Source organism: Ambystoma mexicanum, chromosome 6q (assembly GCF_040938575.1).
Source record: "Ambystoma mexicanum isolate Mex_15411 chromosome 6q, UKY_AmexF1_1, whole genome shotgun sequence".
Lineage (NCBI taxonomy): Eukaryota > Metazoa > Chordata > Amphibia > Caudata > Ambystomatidae > Ambystoma > Ambystoma mexicanum.
The window spans coordinates 1,301,077,013-1,301,093,410 of NC_090937.1; the positions used below are offsets into that span (position 1 = coordinate 1,301,077,013).

General features: G+C 49.1%; 1 protein-coding gene across 2 annotated transcripts in view; it reads right to left on the reverse strand.

Annotated features, from left to right (window-relative positions):
- The window catches only part of NCAPG (non-SMC condensin I complex subunit G), an 859,779-nt gene that overhangs the window by 227,039 nt on the left and 616,342 nt on the right, over nt 1-16,398 (reverse strand). For both annotated transcript variants that reach the window (XM_069631905.1, XM_069631906.1), the window contains exon 19: nt 611-743. In XM_069631905.1, coding sequence (XP_069488006.1) covers nt 611-743 — 133 coding nt within the window. The remainder of the gene's footprint in view (nt 1-610; nt 744-16,398) is intronic.

Here is a 16,398-nt window from a genome sequence, read left to right on the forward strand (position 1 = left end):
GGAAGCCTCCATGAAGAAACTCTACAAAATCCGCCCTTGAGGGGCGCTGAAGAATCCGGAGAACGGGTCTCCGATAATCGGAAGGATGATCGATGGAGCACAAGGCTCGATTGACCGAAAAATAGAGTAAAACGCTTCCAAAAAGCGAAACACGCATTAAAAGCTTGCGAGCTAGGCATGACGACTCCCAACACTTAATGTGGGGTAACAATCTGAAGATGGCTGCCAGAGGAGGGGTTAGGTAGAAAGCAGTCATTGGCTAGGGGCAGTATGACCCAGAGCTCAGTGATCAGTTGTTAGGAGAAAGCCAGTTCAGAAATGAAAAACTGATTCTCTTTACAGAGGATTCCCAGCCCGACGATTGGGAATATTCATGAGCATGTGAATCCATGCCAGACCCAATGCTGGAGAAGTTGGTTGTATCATCAATGACTAATATTTTTGGTTTTATCTGGATTTATCTTTAAAAAAGGTTATGTTCAGAATGTTATGAACAAGGATGGATATTAATTAAAAGCGATCATACATTTTGTGTCCAGAAATGGCTAAATGGCATGTAGAGCAACACATATTGAACAAAAGACTTTGTAGTCCCACTCAATTGCATTACCTTCAACTTGTTGTGGATTTGTCACTTCAGTTTCTGCCGATCCCTGAACCTTGTCTTGATTTATGCTGCTACCTTTGGTTAGCTGTGTCTTTATTTTCTCAATGGCCCGCTGGCACATTTTGTCTTTAACCTCCTACAGCAAAATTTTAAAAAATAAATAAATAAATGCAAATTCACAAATGTTGATAGTTGTGTGCAGCTACAAACAAAGCACAGGACATTACTTTTGTTTACATTTATTGCCACAATCGAGGAAATTCACTAGTTGTAATAAAAAAGGGCACCAAATATTTGCCATCAGTCAATTAACCTTTAAAAAAAAAAAAAAAAAAAAAGATGGGTTGCCAAAGCCAACTGTTTTATGTTTCCATGAGAGAGGAAGTGGCTTGCGAGTCTAGGTGAGATAGAAGCAGTGTTGTGCAACCCCTGCCATGCAATTCAAGGAGGGTCAAGCCTTCCGCAGGCCTCACAGTGCAGGAATTAAGATGAGCTTGTCTCAATTAGATTCTCAAGACGAATGGACAGAGAATGAGGCGTACATCGAGGAATAGACAAATGAATGGGGGGAAAAACATTCATAATATGGCACATCATGCGAGTGGACCGGTCTAGAGCACAATGAAGGATGGGATGTGCAAGAAAATGCATCACTGGGTGGGTCGGGGAGGCAAAACATAAGGGATGGGAGCATGTGTACCATGAAAAGAGGGTGGGGTACGTGATGAGTGCAAGTGAGGACGGGGAAGATTTTTACATTTTCCTGTTACCACAAATATATTATTGCGGGAATCAGTTTGTTATGCTATCTGGGGTCCAATGAAAGTTGCAAGTGGTAGAGGACAAGTTGTTCTAACTAACAAAAGTGTCCCCAACGTTCGGAGCGCTTGTGTGAACAAGCAACGGAAAAAGTCAAACTATTAAAAAAGTTTCTAAAAGTTACCAAACTTTTGTAAGGGGATATAACTCATCCCCCATACTCCGTTTCTTCACAGGACTTGGACAGGTCTGCTGAAGAGGCGGGAGGTCGCTTTTCCTGTCAGCTACAGCCCTTGATCCTCAGGGATTGCAGGTTCAAGCACTTCTCTGGTCGACGACCAATGCTGGTGCAAGGTCTTCAGGTTGGAAAATTAAAAATAACTATGCAGGGCCCCTCTCAAGACAGGACTAGTCAGAGAAAAGCAGTTTCGAGCGACGGCCACTGATGCACGCCAACGCAGGAGGATCACACTTTGCCTCCTATCTTGGGTGCCCTTGAAGGTAGGACAATGAACTTTAGCAGTGGTGAGTCTTATAGCACAGTCTGAGGATCCCGCAAGTTCCAGGCCTCAACTCGGAATGGCGACGTCTGCAGCACAGTAGCCCAAACTCTGAGCTAGTCAGCCACTGGGTGATCCAGGGTCACTTCCGAAAGATCTTTGTGGGACTCCGTGCTGGGTCGCAGCTCCCTTGCAGGACTGCTGAAGATCACCTACAAGATATGACTCTTCCAGAGGACAGCAGCAGAAGTTGGTCGCCAGGCCTTTTCCCAACGGGTCTCTGGTCTGCTTGCTGGTCTTGCAGCTGAACAGGATACTTGGCTCCTTCGGTTTCTTCCAGGATCTCTCTAGAGTGGGTGCAGGGGGTCTTCATATCCAAAAAACCAGGTAAGAGCTGAAACTCATTAGCCAATGACAGATCTGGCACACACACACACACACACCCCGCCCCCTCCCAAGCAGTGGTCCAATCAGGACCACTGGCGTCAAAATTTGCATACCACTTAGACTAAACCAGTTGGCGGATTGGGACTAAAGAGTCCCACCCCACTTCCTGGCAGTGCAAACCCATGTTATGAGATGGGGTGTTAGGGCCCCAAAACACTTCCAGGTGACAGCAACTTCCAGCACCAAGGCAGGGGGGGGGGGGGGTCTGGCAGAAAACAGTATGAAGAGGCAGTAAAAGGGCCCAGACACCAGTGTAGATGGAAGGTCTGCCCCAAGCATACGAGCAGGACCAAAAGAAGGTTGAGGAATACACAAGAAGGATGTGCAGCAACTGCAGTAAATTAAAAAAAATTGCTAATAACTTTTGACTCGTAAAATTGAGCTGGAGTTATTGCACCGAGTTTTTAAATATTTGACGGAGAAGGAGGTGCCATCTTCTCCCAAAATTAAAGGTATATCTCCCATGGTGTATTGCAGCAGGCAGGCTTTTCAGAACTGAAAATTTGCCATTTCATTTTTGTTTGATGCAAGAAATTACCACAGGTATACCCACGGCTACCCGAAAAGCGTGAAAAATGCTATTTGCAGGTCAAAAACAATGAAATACCATGAGGTTAGGGGGGGCAAGAGGACACCCTGTGAAATTTGGGAGTTGGTGGGGGGCCTAGGGACCAAGTTTAGAACACAAAGCACACACTTTTCTGGCAGCTGTGGTTATTCGACGGGATAACAGCGGCTAGCCGACATCGGAAATGAAAATGCGTCACGGAAACGACTGTTAGGGGGGGAATGGGAAAGGGTTGGGGAGGTGCGGAGACCTTTGAGGGGGTGGGAGGAGCAGGCACAGATGAGGGGGGGCCCTTTGTGTGTGCCTGGGAGGGCAGGGAAGCATTTTCTTTGGTCTGTTTTCCCGATAACTGTTTTCCCGATAACTGCAGGTTTCGGATAACTACAGATAATGGCAGCTATCTGTAGTACAGTTATTAGACCCCCAGCTATGGGGAAGAAGCCATAGGCCACGGCTAGTAGCCTGGTAGTATTTTAAAATATAGAGTGGGCACAGGCAAAGGAGATGCTCACTAGCCAGGGCCGATACACATGCAGAGTGGACACGGCCGAACGCCATGGCTAGGGGCCTGGTAGTGTTGTAAAATATACATTGGGCACGGCCGAAGGCCATGGCTAGCGGCCTGGTAAGGGTTAAGTTATGGGATGCAATGTCTGCCATGGTTTCACCAAGAAGGATCGCTACAGTAGGCTGACAGAGTGGCTCAAATAGAGCAAGGCACCTGACTCTGCCCCCGGGTTCGGTCATGCCTCACCCAGGACTGCCAGGTCCCACAAGCCAACTCCCTCTGCGAGGAGGTTGAGATGCTTTTAGGATGCAATTTTGTTATAAAAATATACTGCCTCCCTATAATTAAGGAGAGTCGGACTCCCATAGGGAACCTGAAAAAATGAATTGCTATTAACTTTTGACTCGTGCAACGGATTTGGACAAAATTCTTTAGACAATTATGGACGTGCTTCCCCCTCCACCCTGCAATGTTTGGGAAAGACTGGTTGAAAAATAATAAAGTTTTTAAGAACAAAAAAAACAGGAGGGGGGGGGGGCTAGGGATGAAGTTTAGAACACGAAGGACAACATTTTTATGGTAGCTGTGATTATTAGACAGGTTAACCACTGCTACCCGACATCAGGAATTAAAGTGCATCAAGGAAACAACTGTTGGGGGAATGGGAGAGGGCTGGGGAAGTGGGGAGGACTTGAGGGTGGTCGAGGTGAGCAGGCACAGATGAGGGGGCACCTGGTTAGTGTACCTGGAGGGCAATGAACCATTTTCTTTTCATTGATTTTCCTGATAACCACAGGTATCTGTAGTACATAGTTATTATGCCCGCAGTTATGGGGGAAAAGCCAGCGGCCATGGCTAGTGGCATGGTAGTGTTGTCTTTTCTTTTTTAATCCTAGTTTTTATTATAATTTTCCAGTATACAACGCAGCTCCTAAGATCATCCTTTCCAAGAAAGTAGGATGGAGGAGAAAGATCAATTTAATGAGATGAATCAGCAATGTAAAAAAAAAAAAAAAACAAATCTCCCATGCTAAATGCATTAGTCCTTCCGCTCCCATCTTCCCTTCCCCATGCATGGTCCCTCTCACTATGTTCCATCATTACGAGTATATAATATACACAGCTGTACGGTATAAGAGGAAGACGAGTAATACCAATTATAACGTCATAATACATTATAAGTCACTCACCGTAGTGACTTACGTATGCCTACTCCATAGTCCCCTTTCCTCCATACTGTACGGTGCGTCCCTCGCTAAGGACAGGAGACAGAACCTTTTTCCACCCGAAAAATCATCTTCCCCATTAAATTTAGATTAGCGCAGGGGGGGGGGGGGGGAGTTAGCCCTGGGAGAATGCACTCTCCTGACTCAGCCAACCGGTGCCAGAATCGCTTATGCAACATGGGCAAAAGAGTCTTGTGACAGATCCCTATTAATGGAAGCTCTAATGGAGGATTGTATGTGGATGAGGTTGAAATGGAAAGAAACAGCAAGGGGTTCTCCTAATAGGGAAAATACAGAAAGAATAAAATAAACTAAGGGAGTACCTGTACCCTGTGGGAATCCCCCAATTACCATGACCCTCTGAACTTAATGGGCTGGGAAAGGATGCCAACATATTCTCCATATTTAAAAAGAAGTCATTATTGGAGTCCTCTAAGGTTGGTCAAAAAGAAATGCAAGTGGTGCCTAACATTGTTTCTAAAGAGAAGCTCCCTGAAGAGGTTTCTAAGGTGAACAAAAAGGAAGCTCTGGGTGCCTCTTGTAAGAAGCTAAGAAAAATGGGCGATCAAATGGATCCAGGGCTTTTCTATGAAACCCGAGAACCCCACCACCTATAATTATACAGCAGCCAGCTAAAAGACAAGAAAAGAGCTGTCGCTACATGAGTTAGTAGATCGAGAGAGTGCACAAGGGGAGGAATTAAGTAATCTGGAAGGCACCTGTTTAAGTAATTTGGTCGAAGTCATTGACCAAGAACGTGATGGAGATTGGAATAATCTAAGTGATTCTGAATGGGCCGAAATAAAAAAGCAGGCGTGCCTGATAACAGAAAACTCGCACCAACAGGAGTGGAAAGGTGTAACAATGGAAAATAGACCCCCACCCCTCGACCAGAACCCTTAGAAAAGTCTACTAAGTCCTTAAAAGGGAAAAGACAAACACAAAAGGCGCAGCGTACACTTTGAAAAAATCATTACCCGGGCAACATCGCCAGAGATGGCATTCAAATGATGAGAAAAGACAAATACAAAAGGCCCAATATGACCGGGAAGTCCAGTGGACTAAGTCCCAAGAAAAAAAGAGAAAACCCCAATAGTGGTGGAAAGAAGTGGACCCCGTAAATTGCAGTATGATCAGAAAACTAAAAAGAGGTCACAACAAACTGCTGGAAATGTTAGGAGGCCCTTTGTGAATGATTGCTGTAAAGTCCATCTTGAGAGGATTCTAGATGGGCCAGGTTCATTTATCCTAAACAGTCACAATGTGATGAACCTATTCCACTGTGTATTTCCTCTTAAGAATATTATCTCAGAGGACATAAAGGTGGTGGAATTTGCAACTGAAAAAAAGATTGACTCTGTTATCCTTCATTTGGTATTGGTGGAAATTAAAACACAGCTTTTATTAGCAAGTGGGAAGCTAAGGCCAATAAGGGTATGATTTTAGTGATCCAGATGAGGGCGAAAAGCTAAAAATGCAGGAAACCTCCCCGGCAAACCTTGGTAGGGACCCAGAATCAAGTGAGACCTGGCCCCCTACAAGGAAAAACCTTCTTAAGAAACAAGAAGATTTCAAGCCCTAGTGAGAATTATCCATAGCAGCGAAGAGGGAAAGTCGATCTGCATGCTTTGCAATTTACCACAGATAACCGGATATGCAGAAAAACAGGTCTCACACCTAATGGGCCGCAAGTAAAGGACACAGTAAAATCAAATTGGGAGTGGTTGGCTGGGGTACTGGCAGCGAAAAATCCTAAATAGGCTGTGGCTAAGGAGGAGGAACTGGATCTACGTATTTGCTCATGGAATACGCATGGCGTTAACCCTTTCTTTAATGAACATCAGGATCTGGGACAATATGACATATGTATGCAGGAAACCCGGCGTCGAACTATGCCTGCTTGTGATGGCTATGAGCCCTTTCTAAATTCAGCTGGCAAGGGCATCTTGGGCCAACCCTATTCAGGCTTATTAACGCTCATAAAAGTAGGCTCGGGCTTCACAGTATTGAGCATGGAAAATCAAAGCTCTTCTATCCAGTCTCAAAAGATAGAACGAGCCATTGCAACAGGAAAAGAGATTTTCTTGTTAATGAACATATATTGGAGGGTGAACAGGTCTAAAAAGTTGAACTTTGTCAAATTAGTAATGGAGGTGATTGACAAAACTGTGTGAAGGAGAGCCAAGGAATATCATAGTATGTGAGGATCTGAATGTTTGCCTGTTGAATGAGAGTGGGGTACTGCAAAGAGAAGAAAAAGTTTTTTTTTTAAAATGTTGTTTTATAAACACACCAACTTTACCAACATATGGGACATTCACATGTATGCTTCACATAATTATTTTCACATGTTTTGCATCACAGTCCCCCCCCCCTCCCGCCCCCTTAACTCGAGCCCCTACTTCAATACCTCAGAATACGTTCCTTAGGGTCTTATCCCCTACCTTGTTCTCAAGCGTGTCATCTTCGCCAAGTTAGGCATGGGGGAGCCCCACCATCGTGGCCACCAGATGTCTCCACTCTATCAGGGGTCCTACCTCCTCCTCCCCTCCCCTGGTGACAGCTTCATGCCATGCCACCGTCTCCGCTTCTGCCCATTTCAGGAGGTCGGCCCACCACACCTCTATTCTGGGTCTTTGGGCTGACTTCCAGCCCATTGCAATCCTCCGTTTGGCCAAGATGTAAGCTAAGTCTTTCATCTTACTAATGTGCTTCAGGTTGCGTGGTCTGACAAAACCCCCCGACATGCATGCCCATACTGACTCCACCTCCAACTGAATCCCCTTTTGGGACAGACGTTGTTTAACTTCCATCCAGAATCTGCCCACTTCTGGGCATGCCCAGAACATGTGAATCATCCCGGCATCCACCCCCCACCTTGGGCACTTCTGTATCACTAAGCTTCCAAACCTGGCAATTCTAATAGGGGTCATATATGCCCTGCGGGTGATGTATAACTGGATCTTCTGTAGCCTCGCATTCCGGGACTCCTTATACCACCTCTGGGCCCTCTCCCATTGTCTGTCTAGCAAAGGTTCTCCCGCCTCCTCCTCCCAGTCCCGCCTCAATTGGAGCAACTCCTTGCCCACCCTGGTCATCAATAATTCGTAAACTCGGGATATTTTGTGTCCGCCCTCCAAAATATCGTACATCGTCTCATTGGCTGTATCGGGTTGTTCCACTAGTACTAACTCAGGCCATCTTTCTCGCAGTCGCTTAATAATTCTCATATATAATGTATTGTCCCATGTGTACCCCGTTGTCCTCCATTATCTTCAGGATGTCTAGTACCCTCCCCTCTTGTCATATGTCCCCGAGGATCCCAGTATTTGCGGATCCCTTTTATCATTTGCGTGTCCTCCCCGCATAGCGCCACAAGCAGCACCTGTGTGGAGCATGGGGTCGGATTCCCTGGTATCTGCCACGCTCTGCGGAACATTTTCCGCCCCAGTTCCGGCAGTCTCGCGCTACCTTGCATCTCCGATTGAGGCAGCCACACCAATTCTCTCCAAAAGAATGGGGTAGAATCCTTGCTCAACAGTCTGGCTTCGGGCGTCTCTTCTTCGAACAGCCATCTTACTAGGTAGTATATCTCGAAAATTCGGTAGGTTCATGCCCCCCTTATCACATGGATTCTGCAGCTTCCAAAGGGCCACCCTGTTCCTGGAATTATGTCACAGGATGCCCCTGCATAAGATATGGAGCTTTGTAAAGAAGCGTTTAGGGAACATGTATGGGATGTTCGTGAAAAAATGTAAAAGCCTGGGCAGTACCACCATCTTGATCAGGGCCACCCTACCAGTCATGGCCAGGGGGGAGTTTTGCCCAGAACCCCACATTCTTGATGCCTTCCACTGCCCTTTTCGTATTGTATTAATATACGTCCGCATGATATATGTTAATCCCCAAGTATTGGAATGTCCTGGTCAGCCAAGGTATCAGCAAAACAGGTAGGCTCCTGTGCGGACCCCATCTATATCTCCCCAGGGGGAAAATGCTTGACTTCTTGGGATTTACTGCAATGCTCGAAAGGGTCACATAGCGGTCCATCACTTCCAGGACATACTGCAAGTTTTCCTCTGCGAAGCGCAGGTACAGCAATACATCACCAGCGTACAATGATATCCGGTGCGGTACCCCCTTCGTATGGAATCTTATCTCCCCGTACTGTTGTCTTAGACAGCTTGCTAATGGTTCTAATGCCAGAATGTAAAGCATGGGTGGCCAAGGGCAGCCTTGTCTAGTGCCCCCACCAAGCTGCCATTTATTGGAGAGTATCGCGCCCGTTTTGACCTGCTTATATGTTTTATAGAATTCACTAGGGAGCCCGTCCGACCCCGGGGCTTTGCATGTGGGTAGGTGCAGAACCACCGTCTCTAATTCCTCTATTGTGATTGGGGCGTCCAAGTTCTCCCGTTCTTTGTTTAATTTGGGTAATCCTATATCTTCCAGTGTTTCCTGAATCACTTGTCCCGCCTCCTCCCCTGGGTCCTCAGAGGCGTTTATAGAAACTAAGGAACCCCTCGTTCACTCCCTCTTGGGTGTCCCAGATCTGACCTTCCTCTCCCTTTATCTCTCTGACAACTGGTCTCGGTGTCTCATTTTTATATAGCCATGCTAGCAGCCTTCCTGGTTTATCTCCCCCTGCGTGTTGCTTTCAATATATTTTTTATAATTCAATTTACATAGTCTTCCCCAGTGCTCCCTACTAGTTTGTTGTTGTAAGTTCACCTGTTCCGCGTCCTCCTGTGAGGTGCCCTCCTTCGGCATCATTTCTTCCAGTTTCTTCTCTGTCTCTTGTAGCTCTCGCGCTATGCCCCCTTGGAGCCCTCTGGATTTGGAGATGGCTGCGCCTCTTACTACCACTTTAAACACCTCCCAATAGGTTCCCTCTGACTGCAGACTCCCTGTATTAATGTCAAAGTACTCAATCTCCTCCCTTAAGTCCTCTCGGAATGCCGAGTCCTTCAAGGACTCGGCCCTGAGCCTCCATTCCAAGACCACGGGGGAGTGGTCCGATAATACTCTCACCTTGTATTCTGAGCCTATCATTTCCCCTACGAGTTCCAAAGCAACAAAAATATAATCCAATCTCGTGTACAGGCCATGTGGGGCAGCGTAGTGTGAATAGTGCCTATCCTTCGGGTGTTGCTGTCTCCAGATATCCTCTAATCCGAGATCTCTCAGCAGGGCCTGTAATGCTTTCGTGGCAGGGGTGGTCTTCTTTAGTTTATTGTCTGACCTATCCATTTTGGGGCATAACGTAATGTTAAAGTCCCCAGATGGCGGCTGATTTTACTGTATAAAGTCCTAAAATAGGCCACCGTGTCCTGATTTGGGGCATAGGTATTTATAATGCTTACTTCTCTATTTTCCAGCAACCCTCGCATCAGTATCCTCCCGCCTGGTTCCACTGTGGCCTGCAGCATCTGAAAGGGCACATGAGGTGCTACCCAGGTAACCACCCCCCTAGAATAAGCAGAGTACGTCGCTCCTATGGTGGTCCCTTTCCACTTTTTTCTAACCACCTCTAGTTTCTCTTTAGTAAGGTGGGTCTCCTGTAGCAGCGCTATGTCCACTTTCAGCCTTCTCAAGTACATCATTACTTTGTTCCTCTTCAGGAAACTATTAAGGCCTCTCACGTTCTAGGTTACAATTCTAAGACTCCCCATCGCCATGCATGGTTTGTCCCTTATCCCTTCCTCTTTGTTCCTCTCTCCTGTCTAGTTTGGCATGAATATGGGCTTGTTCCCCGCCCAATTGCAACATTAACTCCCCAACTAACCCCCCCCCCCCTTCACCTTCATCCCCAACTACATTCACAACACACTTTCCCACCCCTCCCTCCTCCCTACCCGTCCCCAACTGGTGCCCAGCTCCATCCCTGAATCTCAGGCTCCCCCGCATTTGGTCCTCTCTTAGAATGCCGAGATCAGGTTCCCAGCAGGGTGTCGGCAGTCTACCGGTCAATTAACTAATCTATTCATGGGGATGTGAGAGCGGGTTCTGTTAGGCTCCTTTATCTTGCACTATATTCCCGTGCTCCAAGGATCACGTTTATAGCGCCCCTATTGTCTCTTGTAGCTCTCGCTCTATGCCCCCTTGTCCCAGCAGTCTTAGCCCCATCTTATATTCAAGTCCCAGTGTCTGAGTCTGCAGCACCGTTAGTACCGCAGCCTTCTTTCTACTTAGCTGTGCCGTCTTCCTTCTGGATACCAGATTCCAGTGGACAGCTCTGTGCGTCAAGCCACTCCGACGCATCCTCTGGGGTGTCAAAGAACAGTGCTCCGTTTTTGTGGTACACCTTCAGTTTCGCCGGGTATATTAACATGTTGTAGCCCGCTTCCCGCAATCTTCTTTTCACTGCAACATATTTCATGCGTCAGCTTTGTACCAACAGGGTGTAATCCGGGAATGCCGTTATGTTTGCCGATGCCCTCTGTATCGTTCCTCCCTTCCGGAAATGCTCTAGGATTTTCTCCCTGTCTCGATAATTCGTGATCCTAGTAATTATCGGTCTCTTTGGGTCAGCACCCCTCCAGTTATTTCTTGCAGTAGCATTGTTTTGATATATTCCGTGGGGTTAGGTCCCTCTGCTCTTTCCGGCAAACCCACAATGCGTATGTTATTCCACCGGGTACGTCCCTCCACTTCCTCCGCTCTGTTTTCTAAGTTGCTCACATGTTGTTCAAAGATGTGGAACTCTGCTTTGTGAGATGCTCTTGCAGCCGTATTCGGGACTACTTCCTTTTCCAATTCGCCTGTACGTTCCGCTAGCGTTCTGACATCTTGTCTGCGGAGGTTCACCTCTTCCTGCACCGCTCCTACTATTAGTTCCAGTGCCGTCTTCAATTCGACCATAGCCGATTCCCGTTTGGTTTCCCATGCCATTTTCAGGTCCGCTATTGCGTCCAGGATTTGCTGATCTTTGCATATGGCGTCAGTGCCCGTGGTGGGGGTTCTCTCCTTGCTCCTTCTGCCGTTAGCGGCATTCTGGCATATTCTTCCAGCGTGGGTTGTTTGCTCTTTGTTTTAGCCTGTTTGTTGGCCATCTTGATGTTGTCGTGCGTTTCTCAGCGGGCACTCCGTTTCGTGGCCTTCAGTTCCCCAAGGTCATTTCGTAATCAGCAGTGGCCCATGGGGGAGGCCGTAGAGGGAGTCTCCGTGCTCTGTTAGTACGTGTCCGGAGTGGATTGTCTTCTCCCATGTACTTAATCACTATCACTTCTTATTGTTCTTCTGCCCCGACTCCAGGTAGCTCGGGTCGCTGCCATTGCCCCCGGGGCTTGTGGTCCTGTTTGGATGTTGTTGCGGGCCTGGCTGCCTCCAGCAGTGGGTGTTGCTTGCTGGGGTTAAGCTCCAGCGGGTCCCCCACTCCACTTTATACCCCAGGTTATGCCCTCAGCGCCTCTCACGTGTGACAGGCGGCTCTGCTGGCTGCCACTGACTTCCTTATTTTGAAGCCCTCATGATCTTCGCCGGGGCCTCCAACCTTAGGTGGGGTGGGGGGGGCTTTGGGGGTGAAGGAGCGGTCCCTGCAGCCTTTGTGACCGTCCCTCGCTTAGCATCCGTTGATTATCGTTCGCCCCTTGTTTTTCAGTCCTCTTGAAGCTGCGCCGCAGGGCAGTGTAGGCAGGGCCCATCGGGCCTCTCCTGTGGCCGCCTCTTGCGTGTGGATTGCCTGTTTATTTTTTACTTATTAGTAAACCGCGCCCCCTGCCACTTGTGCGGCGCAACAATGTATCCTCTATGGATCAACTCAGGGCAAGTCTGCGTGTGTTCATGAGCCCTGGGGGACGCGCCCGCTGTCCAGCTCAGCGCGGTCACCCCCGGCATATATCCGAGGTCGGTTGCGAGCCGTAATCCATGCGTGCACCACTCCTGGCAGCTAGTACCGTGCCTTGCTCTCCTGCAACAGGACCTCGGGTGCTCTCCGATCACGGAGTCCGCCGTGGCTCTCCTCGGGAGGGACTGTTCGGGCCGCTCTGCGGGCGTCCCAATGTTTGCTTCACGGGGCTCCTATGTCCCCATTACATGTCCTCCCTTCCAAGCGCTGCTCCGCGACCAGCCGCGATGTCCCGCATTATACAATGTGGGCGCTGGAGAGCGGGATCTTCCTCCCTGCGCTTGTGTTCCAGCGCAGGCGAGTCCCGAGGGCGATCCGTTTAGGAGTCCCCCCGCAATACTCCAGGAGCCGCTCCGCTCTTTCGTGTCCGTAGGCACTGGCTCATCAGCGCCCGTACCAGCTGTGCGGGGGCACACGCGCACAGCACCCTGCGGCCGTGTCTGCTCGTCGCTGTTTCCTCACTGTCCTGGTACAGTCGGCTGGGTCCTTTGTCCTCTTGTATCGTACGCCATTTTGTGTCGCTTTTCATGGGTGCGCGACCACATCAATGTTCGGAACTCTGGCCCCATATCTCTGACGGGCTCCAGAAGTTAGTCGAGCGTGTGCGCCACCTTCATAAACAGGCATATCATTTTTCAAGGCTTCTGTGCATCTGTATGTGCACTGTCAGCAAGGATCATTTTCAGGATTTCAGGGGCTCCACCGAAACGCGACTCCTCACATGGTTCTCGTGGCCACGTCCCCCCGCAAAGAAGAAAAAGTTACTTACCAACTGGTAACATTCTTACGACTGGATGTTCCTCCAGCGTATTCCATATCTAGGACATGTTATGTCCACAGCTGTGCTGCTTCGGAAATATTTTGGGCAGAGGGCGCCCTTGCGTCGATGGCGTCAGGTCGATGTCCCTCGAGGGCCTCCGTCGAGGGTGACGACATCGGATGTTCTAAGTAGCAGGCACAGCGCACGTAGCCTCAGTTCGTGTTTTTTCCCCCTCACGTGTGGCACACATGCCCAGAACACAGCATCAACTGCACTTAGCCTTGCGTGATGTAAGTTGTAATGATGGCATGGGAAATTCTTGAGGGGTAGGCTGGGAGGGCGATGAGCAATACATTGTAAACTGTTTTAAATGTCAACAACCTTAACGGACAAGAGTGCAAAGGCTCAAACGGAGCAACCATCAGGAATTTCAGAACCAAATTAAGGTCCCAGACCGGCACCTGAAACGGCGGGAACACATTTGTGAGCCGTTTCAAAAACCATCAGATGAGAGCATTTCTCTGAAGAGCGTTTAAAGATAGACACCGCTGCCAAATAACCTTTAATGGTGCCCACCTGAAAACCTCTGTGGGACAAAGAAAGCAAAGAGGAGAGAACCTCCGGAATCAAGCATTGAAAATGATCAACCTTCTTTCCTCTGTACCAGTCCCAAAACGTACACCAACGGCAACGGGACATTGTTCCCCGGCACCATAGCCGAAAGCAACACCTCCATTACGTCATCCGGGAGGTCCCAATACCTATATCTCAACCTCTCAGAAACCATGCGTGAAGGTTGAAAGTCTGGAACTCTGGGTGGAGAACCTGACTTTCCTCCCGCGAGAGTAGATCCTCTCTTAGGGGCAGATGCATTGGAGGACAGATGGACATGTCTAGAAGGTCCGGGTACCACGCTCTCCTGGCCCAATACGGAGCAATAAGGTTCATGCGGGTCCCGAACAGTTGCCACCTCCTAAGAACTTGAGGAATGACTGGGATCGGAGGAAATGCGTACAGTAGCGCGAAGAGCCACTCCACGGCGAACGCCTCTACTAGAGTTCCTCTGAGGAAATTCCCTCGAGCAATACCGTTCGCATTTCCGGTTGGCACCGGTCGAGAACAGATCCACTTGAGGGGTTCCCCAAAGGGTGAAGATCTCTTGAAGGACTTCCTGAGCTAGCTGAGACGGCGCTCTGCCCGCTCAAAGTGTCCGCCGCCATGTTCTCCTTTCCAGCTAGATGAACCACCGATAGGGACATTTCCTCGTGAATTGCCCAGGACCAGAGTTGCGTTGCCTCGCTGCACAGAAGTAGTGACCCTACACCTCCTCTATTGTTGAGGTAATGCATCACCACTGTGTTGTCCGTCATCAGGACATTCTTACCCCGTACAGACGGCACGCAATGTCTGATGGCTCTCAGCTCCAAAAGATTGATGTGAAGTCTGGAGACAGTCATGGACAGATCATTTGCATGGGCTCCCCACCCTGTCAGGGAATCGTCCATCACTACGGTGACATCCGGCCATGGCTGCCAAAAAGGTTTCCCTTTCATGAGATTTTTCTCATCAGACCACCACAGAAGCTCCTGCGAGACCGAGATTGGAACATGAAGGAGATCTGACATCCTGCCCGAGAACTTGGACCATTGAGTCTGTAGAGCCCACTGAAGGGATCGCATTCTCAAGCGGGCCTCTGGCACCAGAAAAATATCAGGTGGAGTTGGCCGATTTCAGTGCCATACTCCCAGCAGAAAATACATTGCATGTCCAACCAGCCATGCGTTTGTCATCCCTATCAGGAGGGATGGCATGGGACGCAGCCTGCTTTGAAGTGGCCGTAGCCGCCTGGACCACCAAACTCTCGGGAGTGGGGTGTGCGGACAGGTAACCGGGGTCGCTACTGGATGGGCGGCATTTCCTTGACAATGACTTGTTAACCGCCGGAATAGTCTCTGGGGCATTCCAAGTACCAGCCAACTTCTTTTGCAATGCCACATGAAATGGCAACACCGGGTCAGTGGACGGACCCTGATCCAAGATGTTAGTAAGGCCATCCTGATCATATTTACCAGAGGCCTGGACCAACCCAGGTACTCTACAACCCTTAACATCAGTCTCCGATAAGAAGATTTGGCATGATCTCCAGGTTCTGGTTTACCAAACTCCATCTCAGGAGAAGTGTCCCGGCCACTGGCATCATGCAAGGACTGACGCAGATCAATCCGACTCTCCTGGGAAATTAGAAAATTACGACCCACCTCCTCATCGGATCTCTCTTCATCTTCATAAATATTCTGGAGAGACTGAAAAAACTCCTTCCTAGGTCAAGGAGTACACCTATTTTCATAGACAGGTTTCACAGACTTAGAAGGAGCCTTCCTTGGAGGATCGACAGCCGCAGGTGCTTCCACCGGTAAAATGTGCCCAGCCGGCACCGATGGCGTTGACGGTTCCGTCAGCGTCGACAATGGTGCCGACGGCTTCGAGGGCCTGACCGGAGGTAAAGACCCGACAGGCACACTCGAAGGACATGGTGCAGCTGGCATCGACATTTTCTTTGACAACTTCACAGGCTTCGACGGTTTCGCTGGAGACGAAGACCGTGACCTGGACCTGGCACAACTCTGGGGATCCCCCGATGCCTTGTCCGAATGGGATCTCAACGGCTCCCGATGCTTATCGCGTCGACTACCAGCAACCAAGGGCGCACGAGTGTCGGGTCAAGACTGTTCCTCGCCGGCTTCCAACAAAGGCGTGGATGGAACTGTGCCCTGAGATTGGAAAATCTGCAGCATTTGCTCCTGAAAAGACTCCCATTCCTCGGGGGTAGAGGATTTAGGGGGCATGCCCCCTTTTTTGGGTAGTCATCCGACGAGGACGGCGAACGGTGACGCTGCTTCCTGGACCGCCTCGAATAGGAAGAGTGGTGGGAACCACTCCGAGACCTAGAACTCTTGGACTTCTTCCAATGAGGCGAGTCCCCCCTCGGCTCGTCGGGTCGATACACTGGGATTGGAAACACGGCCTACCTTCAAATTTCACTTACGCTCCCGCAAGGCCTTGGCAGTCAACGACTGGCACTTCGAGCAGTCGTCCGTAGCGTGGTCCTCGCCCAGGCACCACAAGCAAATACGATGCGGGTCAGTGATTGACATCTTGTACCTGCAGTCCCCACAT